Source organism: Falco biarmicus, chromosome 13, assembly GCF_023638135.1.
Source record: "Falco biarmicus isolate bFalBia1 chromosome 13, bFalBia1.pri, whole genome shotgun sequence".
Lineage (NCBI taxonomy): Eukaryota > Metazoa > Chordata > Aves > Falconiformes > Falconidae > Falco > Falco biarmicus.
Genome location: NC_079300.1, coordinates 25,064,043 through 25,082,360, shown reverse-complemented (window position 1 = coordinate 25,082,360; position 18,318 = coordinate 25,064,043). Strand labels below are relative to the sequence as shown.

The 18,318-nt window shown below is 39.6% G+C and overlaps 1 protein-coding gene across 2 annotated transcripts in view; it reads right to left on the bottom strand.

Moving 5' to 3' along the window:
- Window positions 1-17,940, bottom strand: part of ARHGEF4 (Rho guanine nucleotide exchange factor 4) — a 228,211-nt gene extending 210,271 nt beyond the window's left edge. For both annotated transcript variants that reach the window (XM_056358091.1, XM_056358093.1), the window contains exons 1-2: window positions 17,654-17,940; window positions 2,591-2,626 (exon numbers count right to left, since the gene is read on the bottom strand). In XM_056358091.1, coding sequence (XP_056214066.1) covers window positions 2,591-2,626; window positions 17,654-17,869 — 252 coding nt within the window. In that variant the 5' untranslated portion in view covers window positions 17,870-17,940. The remainder of the gene's footprint in view (window positions 1-2,590; window positions 2,627-17,653) is intronic.
- Between the last annotated feature and the right edge of the window lie 378 nt (window positions 17,941-18,318).

Here is an 18,318-nt window from a genome sequence, read left to right as displayed (position 1 = left end):
AAAAACACTAATTAACACCAGCAGGATGACAACTGACACTGGAAAGTAAGTACTCCCCGACAAACAGGACAGCAGGTGGAGTCACTCTTCTCCCATGCCAGGGACAGCTCCCTCTCTATCAGCCGAGGAACTGTCTGTTGCCCACTTTTACATTAATGCCTGATTTACGCTTCACCAAACTTTCTCTGGCAGTCTGACAGATCCATTGTGTCACATGCCTTGATCAGAAAGACAGGGATCTGACAGGAAACCCCCCTGGCTAAACAAACCCCAGTCTGCCAGCTTGCCATTTTTCACATCCCTGTCATCACCTCTCTGGCATGTACTAATGACCGGACAAGACTGAATTGCTGGCAATGGTCACAGAGCTGGCTTCTGAACCAGCCCTTGGAGACATGGGCTAAAATCATCAGCACCTGACAAAACCACAGACTAGTCTGTAAGATGAACCAAGATGCGCCAATGCAAGGTGCTAACCAGGTATGGTCTATGTTTTGTTCCATCAACAGTGAATAATGCCATCTACTGCAGGAGTTCCACAGTATTTATGTGTTCTCTGGCTTTCCATTCCCTAGCACTTTGTGTAAAATCAGAGACAGACAGCAGGGTCTGCTCTCCATGCAACCACAGCTCCTCCTTCAAGTGCTAAGGGCAGGAGAGGAAAAGATGCTCACCTTCACTGAGGTAATAACTTCTGCTGTGCTTTGACTTGCATAGTTGACTCTGCTCCCAGACAGAAGCATCTAGCTTGAATTAGTGATGATTTAAATCCAAGCCAAGAGACAAGCAGGATAAAGCTTGAAAGCTGTTGACTTTCAACCCTCTTACTACAATTACTAGCCATCAACTGCAAGTTCAGCTCTTCTAATGGAGTCTCTCTGTAAGGTAGATTGTCACAGCCCAGTGCAGCTCCTGCTCTTTGGACAGGGCACTAACTTGAACTGAGTAGTGTAACGGAGGTAAGCATTGTGTTCTCTGCAAACGGCTTTTCTTTTACCCATCTGTCTCTTAGCTCCAGCTGCCTGCTCCCCTCCTTTGAAGCCTCGGACCTTGCCTTTTTGATCTGTAATCTCTGCTATGATTTTTAATGATATACTTACAATCAAAGCAACCAATCAAGCTAGCCAAAACAATTTCTTTAGTCTTTTCTATCTGTCTATGTATCTGGCATCTATTCTAATAAAGTCAAGTGTTTAGACTTCTGTATTTATCTCACACTTCTCTACTGCTGTGTTGACTGAATACATCCTTAAGTGGACAAATGACATTTAAAAGAAGAGACTTTGTTATGATTTTTGCCAAACCTCACAGACCTCCCCTTTTGTGTTAGGGAAGAGGAACAGACTGTGTAATGTATGTGGGTGTACTCTGAGCCGAGCATGCCAGAAGCCAAGGGCTTGCAGGATGTTTTCAGTCCTTCATGAGCCTCCCTGTTTATTTGCTTGTGAGTAGCATGGAATATGAAACCATGGCTCTCCACTTTTGTGCAAAAGTTCAGACAGGTCAGCTACAGCTGTGTAAAAGATGTGGGTTTTTTCTTCAGCCACAGGACACCACAGCTCAGTGTAACTAATGCAACCTGCATAAGTCAAATACAACAAACACTTCAAGTGCGCAGCTCGCAATCACTAGAAATATCCCAGAAATCAAAATTGCAAACCTGGTATAAACAAAAATCTGGCAGAGGGGAAATTACCTTCTTTTCAAAGACTGTTTTGACATCTGACAACGAACTATTCAGATCCTGAAAGGGAAACTCATTTCCATCCCAGTACTCTATCCTCTTGAGAGCCTGGGATGGGGGGTTGGATGGGTTGAAAAAGGAAGAGACTGAAAAATGACACAAACAGGGGGAGTAACCTTCCAGGGATAATCAATGGTTTCATAATGAACAACTGACTCTACTGAATATTGATTAGCTAGCACTGGCAAGGCTCAGCTCGGAGGAGGTCAGCACTCCTGCCAGCTGCCTTGTGTGAACACAAAGGAGGCCTCAGCAAAAGGCAAATTGTAAATGGCAGGTTTTATATGAGAGGCACCATTCAGGCCCTTGGTAGAGGAAAAAACCCCTAGAAGTATGGCCACAGCACTAGCAAGCACAAAGCATCAGCAGTCCTGCTAACTTTTGTTATTACACTGTGCTATGAAGTGCAATCCCAGGTTTGCCCCAATAAACTTGTTTTAAAGATTATAATTTGCAAATATGCATGATACTAGGAGTTGCCACAGGTTCCTCTTCCCTAAAGATTTCGCAGACATGTGAAGTGTGGTGCTTTCACAGACATCTGCCCTCAGAAGCTTTGCCCAATGTTACTCACTACACGCAGAACGTTTCAAGGTGATACCATATGCTGATACCTAGGCCAGCTCTAAGCGTATGTCATGCACTTGCAGCACAGCTGTGTATTAGTACTCTATCCCTCTCACAGTACATTCTGTTCCTACTTTCCCATTCAATAAATATGATTTTAGGTTTTTAGTATACTTTTTTCTATAAATACTTAGAGATTAGTTTTACAATTACAGCCATTGGTAGATACACACAGAACTTACACTGCTGCGGAAATTAGGTATTAAAAGGTTATCCTACCTTTTTAGAAGCAGAGAGTCTTTTCTCATAGGCTTTCTGTGGAAAAAGAAATTGTGACAGTCAGGGAAAAGAGATCTGGAAACGGTTCTTTTTTAAAAAAAAGAGAAAAGTTCCAGTTCCTGCCTGGTGTAACTCATCTGACTTCAGTGGGGCTGTCCCAGGGTAGATTTGTCCCTCTTTCTTTGCCAAAAAGAGAACAACAGGAGCCAGCCAAAGGCATCTGCTTTTGCATTTCCTCAGTGAATCTGTTCATTATACTCTCATGATAGAGAAGCTGTAAACAAAGGCACTTCATGATGTTGCATTGTGCTATCCATAATTACATTGTATGTGCTTCATCAGTATACATGCTTCAGGGCACACTGCAAAAGCTTTTTATGTATTCAGGACTTTCTGAAAGGGTGGGTTAAATGAAGAGAGGGGAAAGCTAACAGTTAAAACAGAAAAGAAAAACCTAACAGTTACTTAGACAGGAGTTCTGCATGAGAGGGAGGAGAGGAGGCTTTATATACACACACTGCAGAAAAAAGACACTAGTAATACTCCTGCCTAGCAGTATCCCAGTTAGTTTGTATGCTTTAATACTTTCACTTACTCTTTCACTTTAAGATTACAAGCCCTCTAATACAGTAATCAGGTTTATCCACTAGTCTCACATGAAAATCTCAGCCTGGATGGGGAGTCAGAAGATTTTTTGTAAAACAAAAAGTTCAGTTTGGAAGCGCTCTGAGGCTAAGTTTATACAAATGGCCAAACTGTGCTCTGACTTCAGAGTGGTATGTCAGGTGTAACTCCATTTATGCTTGGGAGCATTAGAAAATTCTAGTGTCAAATCATAAGCAAGTCCTAAATTCTTTAATGCTTAGCAGATTAGCTTAAAGTGATTGACAATATATGGTGCAAGTAATTTTGTCTCTGAGAAGCAATTCTGTTTATCTTGCAAGCATTTACTGCTCCCACTAACATAGTCTTGGATGTAATAAAGTCCAGCAGGAATATATAACACTTCTGCTGAGAGCTTTGCTTTCAGAGAACCAGAATCTGCCACCAGAAGATGTATGATTCACATTCTCTCTAGAAGTATTTGTGTTTTAAAAGAACTTGGGGGGCAAAAAAATCCTTAGATAACCAAAAGCCAAATGGGCAGGGGAAGCAGGCATTCAAGGGCTGGAAGCTTGAGACTGGTCTGGGAATAGAAGCACGGACAGAGGTAGCAAGCAAGGGTGAACACAGGGGTTGGTGGAGAAACAAGGGTTTTGTGGCAAATTCTACCTTGTGTTACCTGTGTGCACATATAGCGTATTCTGCTGCAAAATCACAGACTTAGGTTTGGTTGGGTTTTAATAGAAGTAATTCTTTGGAAGGAAAAAGGGAGAATAGAATGTGACCTATATCAAAATATAGTGAAAATGTCACTCAACGATGTCAAATTGTTTTAAATGCTAGATTTCATGGTGGACTATGGAACAAAAGTTTCAAAGTGCATATATCAAGGCAGCATTTGAGTAGTTTAACAGAAAACTGAAAGATTTCTAAACTGTGCAATCCCACTTTTTTAAAAAATTAACTCCATATCCCAAGTTTTTTCCTATTGTTGATGACTTCTCTGCTAGAGACCATAAAATGAAAGGCTCAGGCAGTTCTTTTCTGAACACTTGTTACATAAAGGTAAAAACTGTCAGTCTTGTGTTACTGCAAGAGTATTTACAGATGAGAAGTTACAGCTAAACAGTAGCTCCTTCTGCTAGAAAGGACTGGACGTAGATTTTGCCTTAATCACTGCTCAAGTGACAATGGACACAAGGTATTGAGGAGCAGCCAGTGATGACTATGTCAAAGTAATCTACCCATTTCTCACTAAAAAAACAGAGCCAAAAAGTCTGCCTCACCTGAGCCCCAGGGTTTAGCATCTTACAAAGCACTTCCCAGTATCTGTTAACAGGAACTGGCTCTGAAGGAAGCGATTACATGGCAACCCTTTAAAACCCTGCCATAAGAGCTGTAGACCTACTTCTGATGTTATTATTTAAAAGGTGCTTGCATTTATTTCCCAGTCATCTTATTCATGAGTTTTCCTTTCACAGACAGGAAAGAAAGCCAGAAAAGGGCATGAACAGACATTACCATGTCAGAAAACTCCCAGCCAAGCATAATCGTTTCATGCAAATTCAGAAAGGCTGGAGACTTGCTCCGCTGAAGTTTCAAAGTTGTGCAATTCAGTGTAACAAAGAGGAAAGGATACCCAATGTAGTAAAATAATAATATACTACCACTTTGCAGCAAAATATAGTCAGTCCATAACAGCTTTTTTAAAGGCCCTCCCAGCATTTATAACAATAAATTATTCTATCAATAATTATTAATAACATCTTACCTAGTTATTCAACTCCACAGATGTCAAAATCTTTAGCAAAGAAAGGACCATCCTTTGCTTATTTTGTGTTATCTAAGGCTTGACCCTGCAATCAGGGCAGGTGGCCATATTGTGACTACTGGCACAAAGAAATCCATACAGCTGCAGGAACCAACATTTGGCTTCTGCAAGAAATCTTCCCCACTCCTTGCACTACACAGAACAGAACTGAGAAACCTTTCAGACTTATGTGAAGGAATCTACTTCTACAGGTCAAAAGGTATTTAAGGGTTAATCTTTTAAAAATTCCTTTGGACTAATTAAACAAGAAGTAATGCTTAGGAAGAGTGCCAATGTGTACCCTTTGGAATTATTGCAGCTTTCTCCAGAGCCTTAGTGTAGCCCCAGAAGTGAGTTCTGAACAAAACTACCTGAGGAAAACTGCATGAGACCCACATGTTGCCTCATCAACTTTGAGGTTTAGATGTATGGATTTGTCTATAATGACCATCTGGCTGAACCAGAACCTAAGTAAGCCATCCATGACAAGTATACAATGCTCACCATTTCTGTCCACTACCAGGATGCCATGACTAGATGTACTCTGCAAGTGCTACATCAGTTAAAAGTACAGCAGGCTCCATTCACAGCACTTCAAGCAAAAGCTTCACGCTGGGCAAATCTAGGCCTGGGCCGCAATGAAGGCTGAAATACAAAGTTGCATGCAGCCAAAAGTGCTGTGCTTCAGGTGGCTTGGGATCAAACCCATCCTGATTTACATCCAAACCATATACCATTTCAGGCTTGCTTGAAACTTCGCCAAACTGTTGCTGAAGGGTTCACAAACTTCAGTGAACTTGTCCTGAACTTTGCATTGGAAATGAAAAAGTAAAATAAAACTTTCAAGTTGAAGGTTCTGCCTTAAAACATTTTGCCCTTCTCCAATACTGCCGTCTTACAAAACAATAATCGGTCTTCTATTCTACACAGTGATCCCAAACCCCATTCCTCATACACACTTTCCCAGATTTCCTTTTCGATATATCTAAGGACTTCTCCCACCTCATCAGCTTCACGGAAACCATGATCTTTAAGATGAGGAAGAAGATCCCCAGGTACAGAAACACTGTAGGTTATGCATAATTCTTTCACTCACAAGAGTAAAATCCCTCCAGCCCAAAAAGCTTACCTTAAGTAATAATAACACCACATTCTTAAAGATTTTTCAAGGCCAAATGAAAAGTTGTTTTATATTTTTAAGGCAAGTCATCGTCCTGACAGTGGAAGTAATTCCAGGTTTAAACTCACAGATTCCATAACATGATTTATTAGTCTGCTATATACAAAGCCCTTTGTTATTTACCATAAGTTATGGCAGCTTTGAATCTTTCCAACAGCAAGTGCCCCACTGCTTCTCAGGATGAGTGCACATTCTTGTCAGTGGGGTACTTCCCCTCAGTTTTAGCATTTATTTTTAACACACTCAAACCCTCCATCTTAAAACCAACACTTGCAGGCCTGGGGAGCTTTAAGGTAAACTGCAAAGCACTTTTGTAAAGATGACAAGAAGGGAGAGTGAACCATCTGTTACTATACATAATTTCTGAAGTTCTGTTTCAATAAATAGGGTTTAATTTAAAGCAAAATCAGTTTATCCTTGAACAATGACACTTCCTGAAACTTGTTCTAGAACATCCTTCAACACTATCCACTCTTCTCCATACTAATTTTTAACTTGTTCTAATTGGAAGCCTCTTTCTTTATGTAACTTCCTATTTTTTTAACATAGAATTACCATTTTTGTAGTGGCAGTATTAAGCCATTTCAAAAATTAGCTTACAAAAACCTCACTCTGATATTCTGAAAATAAAAACAAAATAAAAAAAAACACTACTAACTACTTCTAAACAATTTCACATTATCAAGGATTGCATATTTGAAAACAAATGAAGTTATAAGATTCTAGAAAAACAGATTTTGGATTCTGCACACTTCTATGTCTATAAACCATCGCATATTCACTTTTTGAGTTTTGCACTTAACCTGAAGAACCAGCAAGGAAAAATAGTTCCTGTCTCTAACCTTTTCTTTTTCATCTGATGATAACCCACTCCGTCTGTTTCTCAAGGAATAGCAAAGTGATAAATGGATCAAACATAACATGTAAATAACCATGAGTCACTGAGGCTTCTCCTCTGACCTACTGAAACAATTATTTCTTCCTGATAATTTAAGTCTCCCCTGAATCTTTCCATGTTTGGTATATATATTACAACACAGGTCCTGACCTCATCTAGGTAGGTTTGGTTTCCTCAGGAAGACTTTCTGACAGCTAATGAGAATGTGGTACAGTCCCATGCTCTTGTGGCAATAAGAGTTTAAGGAAATTCCAGCTGACCAACATTCATGCCTGTTTCTGTGCAAGCATGTGACTGTGCTCTGAAATATGGCACTTCCATGGAAGTGAAAATTAACTGGGGCAAGTGGAAGAGATTAGGTTTTCAGACATGTCCACTCCTTGACTTGTTTCATTGTGCTTCCCACTAAAAGTTGTGTTGCTAGAAGTGCGTGCCTGGGGGGAAGAAATGGATTAATAAACAAGCAGTTAGGGGTTGGAACTGCTCAAAGCATGAGTACCACCAAAAAAAAAAACCACTTAAAAGCCAAAAACAGTTGCAAAAGCTTCTCCACAATGTCCTACCATTTTTTTTTTATCACACATCTCTAAAATCAATCTGAAAACTCAAATGTTTCATTCATTTTAGATGCTTTTAACTTACAAATTGCAGATGTCACATTTCAGTTCTTTCCTGCTAACAAGCAGGCCTTCTCCTCTTGCACATATTTGTCTGTAATGTAGTGATAGCTACAGGTCACTTCCCAAATTGGAGACTTGCTATACGAGGCATATAGGCTCATTCTTCCAAATATCTGTGTACTTCCTGGTGGAAATAAGCAAGTATTCCCATAAGATGAAGAACTGATGCAGAGATGAGGCAGTTTATCCAAGGCCATATTGGGAGGTTCAAGCAGAAACAGGAGTGAACACAGATATTCAGTGTCTTCACACAGGGTTGCACACATTTCTCAGTCTGGAAAGGATGAGATCTACTATGTTAGAAGCGTGAAGCTGGTTTAGCAGACACAGTAAGATAGTGTTGTTGGGACATACATTGACCCGCAGCACAGATTTCTGGAAGTCAGGGTTTGTACAAACATTGTTTCCAGCCAGGCTGCTGTTCCCCTGGGGATCCTTGTTATTGGCCCCCAACACAAAACCCCATCACTCTTGCACAAGTTTTCTGAACAAAAGACAGTGAAGTCAGAGGTGTCATTCTCTTAGGGCTAACAGATATTTGGAAGTAAACAGGATGAAAAAGAGCACATGTCCATGAAAACAAAGATGTATGCAGAGTCCTAGTTTCAGTAAGACTGGAAATACCATGAGATCACACAGATCACTTTTTTTTTTAATTATTGCTACCATGTGTTGCCATCCTCACCGCTCTAACAAAAAGCTACTCAAGCTCTTAGCTTTCTAAATTGCAATGATATGCTGCAAGAAACAGTGGCAATTCAAGAGGCAGCTGTCCTCTCCACAGCAGAGCAGCAAACCTAGGTTTTCTCAACAATGTGAAACATTCCACCATTTATGACCATTGAAGTTCCCAGGATGTCTTGTGTGCAGATTTGTTCTGGGAGTCTTTGCTTGCCTCCACCAGCATAAATGCAATTTTTTTAATTTTTTTTTTTTTTTTTGAGGCTTTCGTCTGCTTCCAATGCATTTTGCTGATGCCTGTCCCCCCACACTCTCTTTGCTGGGCATCCTGGCTAGTTATTTATATGGGATGTGAAATAAAAGCCTGCACTTCCCAGATGAGCACTGCTATACTCATGCTGTTTAGAATTTTTATTTGGCATAAGCAAAGAACAAAGTCAGTCCCACAAGCCATTATAATCAGCATCTTTAACAAGTTGATCCAAGCTCTAAAACACTTGCAAGATGATGGACAATTCCAAGGATGAAAGATTTATTGTTTGAGAACTTTCCATTGCAAACTGATATTTCGGTTTTCCTGTGCAGTTATAGCATCTGAAAAGCTTTTTTAAATCAGACATTTATGCAGTCACTTGCCTCCAGGAGCTGGGACTTTAAGGGAAAAAATTCCAATTTGAGAACTTTAATTGCCAACACTGTAAAAGCTATTTTCTCCTGAGCACTGACAATAATATTTCTTCCACATTCTAGTTTACCACCCACGTGCTTCTCACCACACCTTAAGGGCCTGGTCTCTTTTTCAACAGGGAGAGACTGGCTACCAAACTGTACTAGGATTGTCCATTTTGCCAATAGGATTATAGCAAATATCATCAAAAAACCCCACTTATTCATTTGGAGACAGCATTAATCCCTTCTGCTTGCCCCACCCCGTAATTTGTCTGAGCACAAAAGCTATCTGTCTGTTTTGGCAGCAGAGAAATATTTTTAAAATGTTTCCAAATACTAGGAGGTTTTTCCCCCCTTTCTTTTCAGTTTAGTTCTGCAGGAACACAGAGACAAAAAGCATAACAAAGACTATTACATTCCGTCTCATTTAATTAATATAGGGCATTTATATTGCTTTCTGGGGTATAACATCAAATATAATTATCAGCAAATGGTGAAAATAAAGAAGGAGCTATAAATAAAGCTGTACCATTTATGCTGTTAGTTTTGTGCATCATACAACGTCACCATAGTGCACCACTAATCATTATGTAAGATTTTAGTAACTAACATTGTAACACAATTTACTAGCCCAGTTTTCCAGATGATGTCCAAGGGATAGATTAATATCACCTGTACAATGTAAGTGGATGTAATGCTGACCTCTGACTTAGTGGGTCTCACATATTAACAGAGAGTCAACTGGAATGGCTGAAGACAACAGCAATGCAGACTTCAGTTTACATTAACACATCTGGACATTAAGAACAATGTTCAGGGTGGCAGATTCATATCCTGTTGTGCTGCCCCTGCAGCATAAGCAGTATCTGCTGGCAGAGTGTGGATAGGAAAATTTGGAGTGGTAAACACGGACAGACATTTCTTGAAAATCTGCCTGTGAACTTGTGTCTGTGCTCAGTGCTTGCATCTGAACTATGGTAAATAATTCTGCCTTGATTCCTTTATTACCTGGAAGTTCTCTAAACCCCAACACTACAGTCTCATCTATTGGATAAGGACACAAAAGGTGAGCTACCAAGGTTTATCCTACCATTTTCTTTTGCTAGAATCAAAATGACAGTCCACTTATAATGACCCTAATCAAAATTAGGCTATTTTCTCTAATCTACAGATTAATCCACTTATTACATCCAAAAGCAAAGCTGAGAGTTAAAGAACAAAACCGGCTTTTGACTAAGGAAAAAATGCAATATATATGTTAAAACTCAATGTAAAGTGATAGCTTGCTTTTTTTAATTATTCATATTATTCTACTTTTTTTTTTTACAGGAATTGGGGCAGTATAATTGAAGGTTGATAGCCCTACAAAAAATGGCTTTTTCACACCAAGACACACTCTTCCTCAGTGCAAATGCAAGCTTCCAAATAAGTTAGTCAAGTGTGTGGAAAAAATGCATTTGTTGATATTTGGAAGCTCAAATTTTGTTTCACTTCTTGTTCCTGAATGGCAGAGTGATCTACCTAACTTTTAAAATAGCCCTGCCCAAGCACTTTTGTGGTTATTTAGATATTGTGCTATCTGGCAACATCTTATTCAAGGCTTGCTTTAATGATGCAGCTGTAACACCACAAATTCCTCAATACTTGCCAATTTTCATCCAGTTTTGTAAATAATCACACTTGGAGTGCCATACTCGAAGCATCAGGTGAGAGATTTTGTTTCTGTCCAGCACCAACTCTGCTCTTTTCCTCCAACAGAAAACACCAGGACAAAAAAAAATACAGCACCTTCTCTAGATGTCTATAATAATAAGAAACTTTCTAGGAAAAGCATCAAGTATTCCAGCATGCCCAAGAAGTAGTAATTTATTCTCAGTCATCTATTTACAGGTTCTTAATCCACCCCATATACTCTACTAGTCATGCAGGATTTCAGTCAATTTTTTTTAACCTAATCGTAAAGTCACGATTTAGCAAGAAAGTTCTGCCCTGATTCATGAGCTCCAGTGGTGCCGAACTCTGCAGGCTCATTGCAAGAACTGCCCTCAAATTAACAACATAAAGAATACATCTTTGATTGATAGTGTTTTCTGGGAACTTTGATAGCTGAGAAAGACAGTTTCACAGAAAAGTAGCTACTGAATACAAACATATGTTCTCCCACACAAAAGAAGGTGTGGTAATTTTAAGAGAATGAGGTTGTAAAAAAAAGGGATGTGCCTGGCTTTTCCAGCAATCATTCCCCATGTTTCAGAACTGTTCTGTACATCAGTCTTTCACAGCCTGCACTCTCTGAACACACTGGTTGTAGCTCAGAGCTAGATCCAGGAGATGGCTTGATAAATACCAAAGATACTAGGAAAATTTCAATTCTTGGCCTTTTGGAGTGGGGAAAGGCAGAAGCCTAACTCCCCAGCACAGGCCAAATGATTTACACTGCCCATAAAGAACTGCATCTCTGCCCAGAATGCGAAACCAATCTGAACCAAGCTTACTGTCAGGTTTGATACATTCCAGTTTTCCCCTCCACTCTTTTCTATTTCCATTGCTCTGTCTCTCTACAACACTTGGGCCTACCCAGCACTGTAAGTACTACTCCAGTATAAAACAGGTTGCTTTAATATTTCTGGCCCAAATAAATCCAGAAAAATTGGGCATAAATTAAAGGAAAACTGATTCAGAAATATTTTCCCTGAACAAAATAAGCCCTATATAACAGCTTATGACGTTTTAGAAATTAACAGTGTACCTAATCAGATTGTTCACCCTAGCAACTTGACTCAAAAAAAAAAAAAAATTGACCATTTTGACCAAATAAGTGAATGGAGATTGAGATCTGGCTGACACATCTGAGACAGCTTAAAAAGTCAGTGTTCCAAGGGGAGGGGGGAGGGAATGTTTACGGCTTCCTGAAAAACATCCCTCTTTAGTTGTCTCAAGTTGCACTTCTTGAAAAATCTTGGCTTTTACTCTGAGGACAGTAAGCTTCAGTGGAGTTCCATTAACAGCCAAACAAACAACACTTTATTGAGAAAACATGTATTTCTGCAAGCAGCTGAACCAACGTAGTCCTGTTTCCTACAGATACGCAGTTCTTCAGTGTGGAAAGGGAAACATTTTACACTGTTTCTGATGTTTAATAAGGGATAAATATACGCAGGAGTCTTTCCTCAGGAGGGGTATTAGCCAAGTCTCCGTTTCCACTCCCTGACTACCTACTTCTGTCTCCCTGATGTGAACTCTGTAATGTCTACCTCACTCAAATTTTGCGGAGATTGGCTGGAATGTTCAAAAGTTATTAGGGAGGAGTTACAGACACAGCAAGATCATATAAGCATATCAAATAACTAAAAAAAATATCTTTCCATTTCCAACAAATATTTATGTTAAGGTAGCTGGAAAATAACTGAAAGGAGCCAGCCAGTTCCCATTGCAGTATTTTCTTTTTTTGCTCCAACTGCCACCTACCAAGACAGGACAGGGGGGATGGTCCACTGGTTAAGCCCCTGTCTCACACTGTATCTCAAGGTTCAGCTCCCTCCTCTGCCAAAATCTTTCTATGAGCATAGTGTTATGTTGGGAGCAAACTAAAAAAGGAGATAGGAACCTCAAATTAGTTTTTTCAGACCCAACTTTCTGGTGCTTCAAACTTCTGATAGTTAGGTATTCTCAGTAGAATACATGGAGAGTGTTAAAAACACAGTAACAGCACACTTGGCAGGCAACAATTGTATCTAACCACTATAAAATTGTGATGGCAAGACGTATCTGAAACCCCTTTCTCCCTTCACTAGACAGTTTCTTGGGGTTGTCATTTGGAATCCAAAAGAGAGATCCTTCTCCTGAACAAGTCACTTACATCTTAGATCTTCCAACCTGTTGTCTGTAGATCCCAGGAATGAGAAATAAAGATGTGGAATACATAAGTGACATCTCCAAAAGGCACCACACTTTCAATGAAGATCTTTTTGAAAACATCAGATAAGAAAAGGCTAAAAATGGCCTCTCTGCACCCTTTTTTTCCTCAAATGGATGGCAAAAGAAGGCAGGCAGTACCTCTACACTTCCTTGTGATCACAGACTAATGCCTAGAAAATTCATTCACAGTATAGAACCAGGCTCCTCTTTCCCCTTGAAAGGGATTCATCCCATACTGTTCAGACTGCCCTTACACTGCCACATACATACAGAAAGATAATCTAGCCCCACAATATTTATATTCAGAAGTAAATATAAAGAGATTTTTTAAAAATGCAACAAATTTTTTATCCCCTTTACAGGCAATAAGCTGAGCCAAGGACAGTAAGATTATCAATACAGAGTAATAAATCAATTGCATAGCTGAGAATTAAGCTCCTATGCCCTAAACCATAGGATAGTGATTTAAATACTTTCATCTTTCATTTGGGATCCATTGGGGTAGGTTTATGTAGCATGTACAAGTTTGTCGTGTTCAAGTCATGACACAGCAACAGCAGAAGCTCCATAGAATCCAGTACTCAAAAAGTATGCACGCAGACAAGAAATTAGGTAACAGATCCACCTCACCGTTATTTTGCCTTATGTATGGATTTAGATTGTTAAAAGAATACCAGGTGAGCTGACAGAAAACACTTAAACTATAGTGTGTAACAGGGAAATCACATGCATTAACCAACTGTTCTTGATAGTCAGAGGTACTGGGTATTACTGAAGTATTGTAAATTAATGAAAAAGAGGATCAATTCAATTAAACTTATGTGAAATCTGAATTAAAGCCTGCTTTTATTTTGAGGGGGGTCTTTTTGTTGTCTGTTCTCTTTCTCACAAGTTTAATGTATTAATTATCGTCTTATTTGAAAAGTTAGTGTGACATCAGTATGGAACTTGATGGCCATCTCCCTCTGTGGGTACCTTTTGTTTCAAGGTGTTTCAGAACTCTCTGTTTTAACTTTTACTTAAGCTAGAAAGGAATCAGCTTATTTAAATCAATCATTCTTACACATTAAGAAGGGATCGCCCATAGGAGACTGCACTAATTTAACCTTTTGTTTCTAAAACTTTTCTAAAGTTTATAAAGCTGTTCGCTTCTTTGTGAGCAAATATCTTTGGACGTGACACAGGTAAGCAGCCATGAACTGAAAAATGAAGAGATTATTTACGATGGGAAGAACTAACACAAGCAGAATGAGGAAAGACCGTGTTTAGCAAGTGAGAAATCAGACACCAATCTGTGTGTGCTCTCATGCAGTTTGATATGAAGCTCAGTCACAAAATAATTGACGTCCACTTGCGTGCAATAGTAACACACATTAGAATGTCAGGGAAGCACTGCTCAAGTCTGAGATCTGGCAGGATACCTGCCCTTATAAGATTTAGAAAACAACCTTACAGATCCAAGGGGCTTCATTATGAGTAAGGGCTACTGGGTGCCAAACACGTTAGCCCAAGAGAAACTCTCCATTTCAGAAGACAACTAACTTCGATAATATACGGATAATATATAAAGATAATATATAATATATAATAGAAAAGCTCCATCTACAGACAAGCTGTTTAGCCAAATGCATCTTTGCACAGAAGCAAGAAGCTTAACTTGTTCACAGGCATCTATAAATGAGTGCCCAACCACCCTTTCCTTGCAACTGTGTGATGTTCAATGGGACTTGAAAAGCAGAACTGGCTGAAAGGATAGCTTCTATGGCATGTGGCACTTTTAGAAAGATTCACAGTCTTTTGTCTCATCCCCACAAGTTGTGGTGACCCCTAAAATCTAAAGCCTACCTTGGGGACACATCAGCGAGGTTTCCCAGATGGTAGTCCACAGAAGACCAGCAGGCTACACGGCTCTCTCCACGCCACCTACTTACATAACTATTTCCCCTTTCAGGGTAGCGCTGGTAAGGAGTTATAGGGAGCCCCAGATATTTTCCAAGTCATAAGCACCTGAAGAACTATCTGTAGCCAAGAGCTGGAATAATTTTGATGTAAAGGAGGTGTACATTGGCTGTTACAAAGGGTGCCTCTGTACCACAGCAGCACCATTTCAATGCTGCTGGCCTCCCCTCCCACTAGGCCAGACTTGCTAGGTTCTGCCAAGCTGCAGAACCTAAGAAAAAGCAACACTGTGCTGCTTTTGTTCTTGTGAGGGGGAAGGAGAAAAAAAAATAGCACTTTTTGAATGGATTAGGTCTTGGAAGAGACTTAAGTCATGGAAGAGTGTCAGGAAATAAGAAAAGGGGGTCTCAAATCTGAACAGTCTTTAAGAAAGCTCAGCAAGAAAGAAGCATTAATAAATTAGAGGTTTAGTTATCCTCTCAGCTTAGCTAGGGCATTGTAAGGTTCTCAGAAAGCTTTCTGAAGAAATTTGTGATATTAACAGAAACTGCATTACCTCTCTTCACTCTACTTTCATATAGTATGAATTGTTCCTTCCCAGCTCAAAGGACTTATATGCACTGTGCAAACGTAATGCTATATGCAAGCAGATGCAATCAGACAGAAGCACCTCTCCTAGCTTATGTATTGTAATAACTCTTCCTGCCATTTAAGGAATAATATCCACACAGAAATGGGGCAACCCTAGCATACTCCAGACATAAGCACATAAACAAAGTATTCAATGATACTGTGCAATTCACAGATTAGTCCACATGGAGCCCACAGAAGTATGGGCTTACTTGGAGAAGGAGCCAAGTGGGCATTAGGTCTCCTCTGTTCCATATGTTGCTCTGAAGTTCCTGCATACCTGCCTGGTAGGGACATTTCATGTTTTTCTTTGCATCAAGCCATAGCTTCTTTGTAAGAGTCCAACACCAAAGATTTTGTTTGCTACTTGTCAGGTTTAAAAACAACCATTTATGGTAAAGGGTAAGGCGCACACAAGACCATTGTGTGCATGCCACTCAATGTTTCCTGCACACATCATGATTAATGCACAAAATTTCTATGCATTAGTAGTGAGTCCAAGGTATTGAAGTTGCTGCACACACCCAGACCAACTACTACCAAAGCAGTAGCTCTGGATCATTCTGTAACACAAGCATGGCTCTTAAAACCTACAGCTTCAATGGCTGCAAAGAGGTCAAACCACAATAAAACCAACTGAACCGATTAGGAACCAGACAAGGTGAAACCTTCCCCACCCTGGATCAGCACTCTGCAAAACCAGCAGGAAGTGTGTTGCCCCAGCACTCTGCCTCACATGATGGCTCTGACACCTGCCCTAAGGCTATTTACTTCCCCCATGTAGCTGTATGGATTTCTACCCCTTTCAGTCAACCTCACAAAAGATCCCTGCAGCAAGTAAGCAGAAAAATTACAGGGAAAAGTAATATGAAAGAAAGTGTCTGTGTCTGCCCCCTAACACAAGGAATCAGCAGCACCTGATAAACTCTACTTCCACAAAACCAAAGGCACTATAAATATGGAATATATATGGAAACAAAGCTATCCAGCAATCTAACAGATGAAATTGTTAGTACTGTTCAGTTTACATTTTTATGTTACAGTTTTGCATAGCTATGCTAGCAAAAAAACTATGTAGGTGCTGCCACAAAACTGCCACACATGTAGAGGTACCTGTAGGAGAGGGCTTGTTGCTGCTGAGACACCACCTGGCCCAACACCGGTGGTCTCCGCTCCTTCACCATCATGTATTTCCTATCTGTCTTAAACTTCAGAAGTAGAAACAGCCAGAAAACGTTGCTTTGACATTTTTTTTGATCTATCTGGTGATCTGCCCATCAACTAAATGCCTACGAGTGTAAAGCTTGAATGCAGTAATACAAAGGAAGACATATTACACATTCTACATTTACTAATATAGCATTGTTATCATAAAAACATCAGTCTTATAAGCTCAGATGTCTCAGTGTTCTCGGCTCAAATCAAAAACCTTAAACCTATCACTTCTGTAGGACTGAATGTTTCCTTGCTTGGATCTGAATATTAAAGCAGCTTTCTGCAAGGTGAAATGGAATAAACTACATATAGCATTTATACATGGTCCAAAGCCTTGTTTCTTCCCTATCCAGTAACACATCAAGTAAAAATATTTTAATTAGGTGTGCCCAGATCACATTTAAAGTAGGTCCCACCACAGGCTAAAACTGATTCCCCATTACATTTGGCAAAAATGTTCCCAATTCCTTACTTTTATAATGTGCATGTTTTCAGGACTAAAATACATTCTGTTGCTTATCCAACACACAAGATGAATGTAAACCAATGAAAAGCAGTACAATAAATTTCACCTAGAAATTAACCTAAAATAATTTCAAATCCCATGCCACTATGTAAACAGTATATAGAAATAAACTGTATGGCAATTATTAGTGCATTGCTTTGTAAAGTACTGAATTAGTAGCCTCTACAAGTTGGATCACCTGTTTCTGAGTACAGTGTCAATATTTATAATGCTCCTTCTAGTAATAAACCATGAAGGTAATTAATTGTATATATTAATGAATTATCAAATGCTTCAGCAAAGACTTTAATCAATTTGCCTTTTAAGCACATAAGTTAAATAAAAATCTCACATATTTGTACTAAAATTTCTTACCTTGCAGAGTTTCAGCAACAGCCAGTATGTCAGGTACGCTGTCAGAGTGAATTTTGCTTTCATATATCTTTCAGACAAACAAGTAAGGTGCATTTGTGCCAAATCCGGCTGTTCATGGACCACACTACTGCCAGCATTATTAATATCATCTTCCCCACCCTCTTGTCTTCCTTTTTCCTCTTCTGCTGATGCACCCAAACATCTATTGAACTCCATTTTGAAAACTTACACCCTCACCCCCCCTGCTTCTCCACAAAACCCTAATCTTTCCAGAGACAACTCAGGAAAGTTTTTATTTCGTATCAGTAATGCTATTCCCCAGTCCTCCAGAAGTATGCGGCCCTGTCTTTAAGCCAACCCAAAATATTAAAACTATGGTAGAACAAACTTTCTTTAAACTGCATTGGCTCTTTGCCTTTCTCTTATTGAGCGACCTCTTGCAAATGTGTGTACAGCTACAAGATAAATATAGCACCAGCTAGCCTTGTCATACAGCACAAGAATACTCCTGCCGTTGCCAAGAGAGAAGAGAAAGATTCCATTTACTTAAAGAGCAACTCTTCAGCATCAGTACTCCCTTGTTCATTCCGAGGGTGAAAAAAAGATGAAAAATCTGTTATCTCTGAATTATTTTTTTTTTTTTGCCAACTGTGCTTCCTCAGAAC